Source organism: Salvelinus fontinalis, chromosome 38, assembly GCF_029448725.1.
Source record: "Salvelinus fontinalis isolate EN_2023a chromosome 38, ASM2944872v1, whole genome shotgun sequence".
In the NCBI taxonomy this organism is placed as follows: domain Eukaryota; kingdom Metazoa; phylum Chordata; class Actinopteri; order Salmoniformes; family Salmonidae; genus Salvelinus; species Salvelinus fontinalis.
The window spans coordinates 1192947-1200357 of record NC_074702.1 but is presented as its reverse complement, the minus strand read 5'-3'; the positions used below and the strand labels follow the sequence as shown (position 1 = coordinate 1200357).

Genomic DNA, 7411 nt, shown 5'->3' with positions numbered 1-7411 from the left:
TTTATTTACTCACTACTTAACAGATAAAATGGGAAATGGAGAAAGAGAAAATGGCAGAATACACATGTGCAGACATGTTTGAGGAGCTATCCTCACTTAGCCTCACCCTGCAAAGAAATGACCTGATCCTCCCCCAAGCCACATCAGAGTTGCGGAAGACAGTGACCAGACTGGAAGCACTAAAGCTTAGGGCAAAGGCAGGAGGCATGCTGGAGAAGATTCAGACCATGCTTGCTCAGCAGCAGGGTGTTGAGAGGAGATTCCAGGTGTGTTAGGATGAGAGCTTGTTAGGATGTAAGAGAAAACAATTATTAAAATCGATGATTAAGACAGATTCTGAGTGTGGGAATCAATGTATTTGTTGCCCAATAGAGCAATTTGAGGGTAAGGAGGGAAATGCAGTGGAGAAGTCTTTAAAATATGTTTATGGGAGACAGACAAATGGGCAGACATTTCATTGTGTGTGTGTGTTATTTCTGTTAAAGGGTATAACACTGAAGGGGAATCAGAAAGGCTTCACGGACCTCACCAATCCCTAGCTGAAGCAGCACATGGAGGCGGCCATCAACATCGGCGTGGTGGATGACCTCAAAGCCAGGTTTGGTGGTTTGCTGAAGGATGAGGGTGTCCAGACCCCAGTGGAGTCTTTCAGAGTGCTAAACCCTGACACATGGCCAGAAGACCAGGCCAGCCTTCTCACCTTTGGCGATGATGGTGTGGCAGACCTGATGAGGCATTTCAAGGAGCCTCTAGAGAGATAAGAATTTATTTGACACTGCATTGCCATATGAGACAATTATGTTGGCATATTTGCAAACTCACTTGCTCTGTTAAATCCTACAGATCAGGGTGCAACATGGCTGTAATCCAGGATGAGTGGCAGGGGCTGAACATCCTGGTCAGACACAATTTCAAGGACAAGTCTTACAGTGGCATGTGGGAGACCATGTTGACAAAGGACCCCTACAGGCACGATTACAAGGTAGACTAACAGTCAAGAGTGGTTATGTATGGTATCCTTCTATGGTTGGTTTTGATAAGTTAATGGTAAGATTTAAATGAAATTGAAAAGATATCATCTTTTCCCTAGAACATACTGGAGTTGGTGCAGCTTATGCTGGTGCTGCTCATTTCAGCCGCCCAGTGTGAGTGAGGCTTCTCTGCGCAGAACCGGATTAAGAATTCGACAAGAAGCTGCCTTGGGGTCTCTACCACCGAAGACCTGATGACGATCAGCCTGGAGGGGCCTCCTGTCGAGGAGTTCGATCCCACTCCTGCCGTGGACCGCTGGCTGACCTCTAAGCGTGCCAGACGGCCAAAATACAAAAGCAGCTGGACAACTGATATCCTTTGCGTCTAGTAGCCATGGGTCAATGTGTGATTTTGGTGGTATGTGCTGTTGCACAGATGTGTGTCCCTTAGTACACGCACGCAGTATAAATATGTATGTAATAAAATGTTTGTTAATAAACTCTGTGTTACTTGAACATTTTTCATTGTGCTGCTAAATTTGTGCTTCTACATTTTTTATTTAGAAGCACATATACTCCTTGGGGAAAAAGTTAGCGTATAGCCCTGGTATCACTCACAAGCTATTTAGGGATTGTTCAAGTACCTTGTTCAAGTCACAGTCACTATGGTACTGTGAACTATGGACATGCAATGATACTTTTTTTTCAAAATTGATCACCTGTCATTCTGCTTGCTCTGGCCTGCATCACTCTTGGTAATGAGTCTCCATTCCAAGCCCAGCTGGTTTCCACAATGGCCAACCTGAACCACAACTGCAGACATCAATCAGTATGGTCTTGCTGTGATCCAGCTAGCACAACTGTGCTCTGATAAACAGAACAAAACCCCAGCTAGTCAAATCACGAGGGACATCCTTTTTTTCCTTCTACATAAACATTGAGCTTGTATGGTAACTAGCTATGTCAAGTAACTAACTGAATATCTATCACATTAGACTTATCACACATAGCTAGCTAAACATGAACGTAGGCTACCTACAAACAGTGGGGTGTTTGTTACAAATAATCCGAGCGCCAGGTGATAAACGTTAGCTTCGTTCCACAAGCAGAACTTCCAGACACTTGGACGTTGCCAGTCTGCACGTAATTAGCTAGATATATAGTTGGTGGGAAACAGTGGGAAAGCTAAAAATATATATATTTTTAAGTATATTTATCGTCATGATGGAATGTCGAGAGGGGAGGAGTCGCCGCTGTAGTACGGCATTTCTAGCCATTTAGCTAGGTAGCCATTGTCAAAAGAAAATATAACGTTAGCCAACAAAATTGTGCAACCCAGCTAGAAATTACATGTTTAATTAGCTGGCTCTTTATTTTTAGAATACCTCACCAAATTGAGTAATAATCATAACTTTGCACCCCTTTTCTGATGAATAGGCTAGGTACTTACAGTTAGTTAGCTAGGTACAATTTCGAACCCGAACACCCCGTGTGGATTTGACGTCCGCAGTGCTTGATGTTTTTCAGCCAAGACGGGAGCCGGAGCTGTTTGTTGTCGGCGTAGGGTTAACGTTAGAAGATGGGGGACCTTTATGGCCCAGAGCACCCGAAAGAGTGAGTATTTGGCTGGCTTATTTTCGGTATTCTTTTTGTTGATGATTGATTGGGCTTGCCATAATACACACAACTTCCAAAGTGTCATTAGTTACAAGCTAGCTAGCTAGCAGCTAACGTTAGCTTAACCGTTTCCATGCACGCTACGCTAGTTAGCTTTCCAGTCTAGTTTCCTACACAAACTAGTGTTGGAGTACCTTTGTGGCCACATAGCTATGTTTCATGATATATGGCTAACTATGGTAAAGTGGCATGTTGTATTTAGTTAATGCGACATGATCTCAACTCTCCTACACCGGCAGCTAGCCTTCAATTTAGTTAACACAACCAGATCTTTCACACAACCAAGTATAGTTAGCCACCAATGTTGCCAGCTAGCTAACTAACGTTGCTGGATGTATTTAATAATGGACAATGCATTGGTTGCAAGCTAACTAGTTAGCTAGATGTTGTGCACATTACTTTTGGGAACAGACAGTTAAGTTTACAACACAAACATTACTCGGTTATTAACTAGGTTGTGCTAACTTTGATATTTAGTTAGCTAACGTTAGCCAATTCGGTCACCCCCCCTCCACAACAGGCCTCACTTGCAGGCCTCGACTCCTCGTTGTAGAATGTTAGACCCGGTTTTATGGAGTAGAATTATAGAAACTCCATGCCATTCAAGTGTATTCATTGTTGTGTTCGTATTTAACGTTAACCAGTTCACAGAAGAGGCCGTTGGCTCTGTTGTTGAGCTCATCTGTGTAACGTTAACGTTACATATTATACTAATCGGTTACCCCACATTTGCAAGCTGTGATGAAAATATTGTCATGTCGCCTTGTCTTCTCGCTGTTGGTGTAGCTAGCCAGCCTAGATAACCTTGCTATATGTGATTTAGTGGAAGCGTCAGAACATTTCTGAATAATGTTTTTGAATGGTGTTCTTTTCTCTACGGTGTTATATCGCAAGACAGCTACTCGGCTCCTCTATCATGAGCTAATCACTTGCTTTCAATCCACTGACTACTATGAATGTCAATGCGAGGAATGGCTTCCTCTTTCTGCCAAATTGAAAGGACAGATAATGCAGTTAAACAGACATGTCGTTTCTGACCAACGGTCAGAGGAAACAGGTCTATGTGATACATACTCTTATTTAATGGCATTTAGTAAGACTTGTAGCTAGAACCACCATGTAAACATTTGGTGCATTTAGACATCATTTATACATCTACATTTGGCATAGGCACCATTCTTCTATTTTACTCCTGTTGTAAGTGTTGTGGCATGCCGCTGGGCCCTTCAGGCAGAAAATAATCATCTGCAGAGATTACATATACACAGTTTATTCATAGGCATTAGCTACTGGCTGTAGTTTGTGTTCAACGTTTAAACTGATGTGTTCATTTGCACAGAAAACAGTTTGCACATTTTCTAGTCAAAGCTTTGTTACAAGCAACCTCCAGTGTTGAACATGTGGTGGTCATAAGGTAAACAAAGGCAGTCAGATGTTCTTTGATTTGAACCTATGTTTTTAAAGATAACAGAGATGGTTGCAGCTCAACCCCTAATTGTCTACCCAATTTGAGTTGGGGGATCAGCTTAAATTCTTTTGAGACTGCGTATTGTATGTTTATTGTTGGTGTGTAACCCAATGTATTTGTTTTAATATTTTGTTAGGTGTGACATCACGTTGGAGAGCTCACTGCTCTGAACTGGTTTATTCTTGGCCAGCTGCTTCTACTGGGCTACAAACGCCAGAACCACTGTGTAATGGATGCTCTGGTGAACTCAGAGATCAGGTACTACCAATAAACACACACACACACACACACACACACACACACACACACACACACACACACACACACACACACACACACACACACACACACACACACAGGGATCTTTTTTTCCTTTTGACGGAGTGTCAGAGTGGCACTATAGACTGTCTGTAATCGATGCCCTTTGCTAGCTAACTGAAGTGACACTAGGGCCTAGGACAGTGTTTCTCAACTCCAGTCCTTTAGTACTACCAACTGTACACATGTTTGTTGTAGCCCCGGACAAACACACCCGATTCAACTAATCATCAAGCCCTTAATGAGTTGAATTAGGTGCATTTGTCAGGGGCTACAACAAAAATGTGTGCTGTTGGGGGTAATCAAGGACTGGTGTTGGGAAACACGGGACTTGGAGATTGTCACCCTCAATGGTGGGCATTGGAATGTATCTATGCATGCAAAGTAGACTACACCCCTAAACAACTTAATTTGGATCTAAAAAGACACCCACCTCCCCTCCTATTGGTCATTTGGTCCATTGGTGTATCCAATGAATAGCCATGACATCATTCATGGTGTGTTGAATTCTGGAATGTTGATCTCGTCCCAGTGTTCCAGTTCTAAAGACTATCAGTGCTGCTTTAGGGAAAGGCGTCTGTTTGAAAAGCACCTGCTTCGTGTAGGTTGATGTAGTTGTTTACTCTATACTTTGACCCCATTCTGTCAGTGCTTTGTGCCCATCATAACTTTCTTATTTGAGAAAAGTTGCTGAATTTCATTACTCAATGTGAGCACTGTCAAAGCAGTCGTAATTGGACCCTAATAAAAAACGATGATACTCACCTGGAGAATGTGTTCTATCAACCTAGCTTGTAAAAGGGCTAGCTAGATAATATATATATATATTTTTTATAAGTGGCTGCAGATCGGACTTTTCGGCACCCCTCTTCCCGGGGGTTATTCTCTCTGCATACAATGGGAGGTTACATCAGATATCGGCTAGTATGTCAAGTGCCCCTGTCCTATAGATGTTAGTGTGTACTCAAGCTTCAGCCTCTGTCTGCCGAGTTTGTTTGCTCAACCGACCTGGTGTGGACTCAGAAGTCTTGGTCACCATGGCAGCAGTCAACCTCACAGAATATTAACAGACAAAAGGTGCACAACCTGAGTGCAAAGATTCCATGACTCTTTATCTTTTGTCCTTGAGAGACGATGACAGGGTTTACTTGATGCGTTAAGATTGCTCTTGTCTTTGTCCTGAGCGACTAGTGCTTTTTTGAGGTCGTTTAGATAATTAAAAAATAATCTTTTTTTTTTTCTTTTTTTTACATGCATTATGAAATAATGAGCTTTTCAATCGAAATTCCTTTGGAATGGAAATAGTGAATATTCAATTGCCAAAGCATTGAACATTTTCCATTGTCTCTGTCAGGTCCACATTGGGTAGAAATCAGAAGAAAAACATGAAATTGCTATGAAATAATATAATATTTCAGTTGTGTATATTACTTAGTTTTTATTTTATAATTTTCATTCCTTAGTCATCAGCTCTGCTCAGGTAGTAGCAGCCAGCCAGGCCATCTAACGTTGTCTCTGTGCTCCCCATAATGTACAGTCTTTAGTCATCTTATTTAGCTAGCCTGCCTAAGGATGCTGCAAAGCTCTCTGACAATCCTTCTACTAGTTCTTCAAAGTAGATAAGGCAAACTTTCACAAACTGTCTCTATCCCTTGCCGTTGTGTACGTTCCTCTCTCATGCAGTCTGTATATCTAACTTAAAGTAGCAGGCATAAGTGTATCCGTCTCTGTCTGAGCCAGAAAGAACAGCCACAATAGATTATAGTCATTGTAGTTAATTACCACGTTTCTGCCCTTAACTAGGTTGAATATTTCCTTAATGAAATCTACAACTCCCTTCACCCAGCGTCCCACATAGTTCTTGACTTGATTTCTCTTGAGAAACGGAGCATTTGGCTCACACAAAAAACAACATTGTATTCAAGTAATTGAACCGACGTCAGTCAATTAGTTGTTTAATAATAACAAAAAAAGTGACATTTTGATTCATGGCTCAGCACTATTTTTGTCAGAGCTTATTTCTCAAGTAACATTCTGCCACCCTTACACATTGTCTACCTCAATGTTAAAATAAAAAAAATACTAGTCAAACCTGACTCTAAAAATATTTTTTATATTTGTAAATACAGCTAATTCAATATGTTTATAATGATGTATTGCAGATAGGCCTATTTCAGGAGGATGAGCAGAGTTTGTGATTGATGTAGCCTAAACCTAAATTCAAATGAATGAAACGACAATCCTGTTTTATAATTAGTTAAAATAACAGGAACTGACACTAAAGTGGACATGAAAAGGCTCCTCCCATGTTGGTAACGGTCATTTTAAAATGGTCTGACTTTTGAAGGTCACAGATGAAAAAGAGAACATCAAATCCTAAAGGAATACGTTACCCAGTTTGTTAACTAGCAGCTTATTGTACCGTCAAGAAAACCATGACATTATTGAGTCCTCCTAATAGAACAAAAGAGTTGATTACTTTCTCATAAATGTGAATTAGGCCTTTTTTACGCTACGATGACATGTAGTTTCTATGATGAGACCCCCTGCGTTAAACATGACATTTTTCACCCACGCCAGGCTATCCCTCAAGCGGCTGTGTGTTCTACATCTTTGCATGAAATTGTTTTTATTTGTATGTTTTACCGTTGCCTTATTGGACATGGATTTACATTTCATAATACATTTTGTGTGATTGCTAAAGCGTCAAAGGGATTTTCAGATGTTGCAACATAAGTCTATGAATAGTTTACATTGATTTGTTTTTTTGTTTTTCCCCCCCATGCTCTCCTAATGTTACCTCAGGGAAGAGGGAGGAGATACCTCGGTAAGTCAATTATTAAAAGTGTGATGAATACGTCTTTGTTCATTTGTTTTGTATTGGACAAATAGCTGGTGTAGTTGTTGTGGATCTTTTTGACTTTGACCATTTCAATAACATAGAAATCACCTTTGGGAAAATGAATGATCGGTCATA

The 7411-nt window shown here is 40.9% G+C and overlaps 1 protein-coding gene across 3 annotated transcripts in view; it reads left to right on the top strand.

Annotated features, from left to right (window-relative positions):
* The first annotated feature begins 2497 nt into the window (after positions 1-2497).
* setd2 (SET domain containing 2, histone lysine methyltransferase) overlaps positions 2498-7411 on the top strand; it is a 46152-nt gene continuing 41238 nt past the window's right edge. For all 3 annotated transcript variants that reach the window (XM_055902990.1, XM_055902989.1, XM_055902988.1), the window contains exons 1-3: positions 2498-2585; positions 4253-4374; positions 7240-7261. In XM_055902990.1, coding sequence (XP_055758965.1) covers positions 4346-4374; positions 7240-7261 — 51 coding nt within the window. In that variant the 5' untranslated portion in view covers positions 2498-2585; positions 4253-4345. The remainder of the gene's footprint in view (positions 2586-4252; positions 4375-7239; positions 7262-7411) is intronic.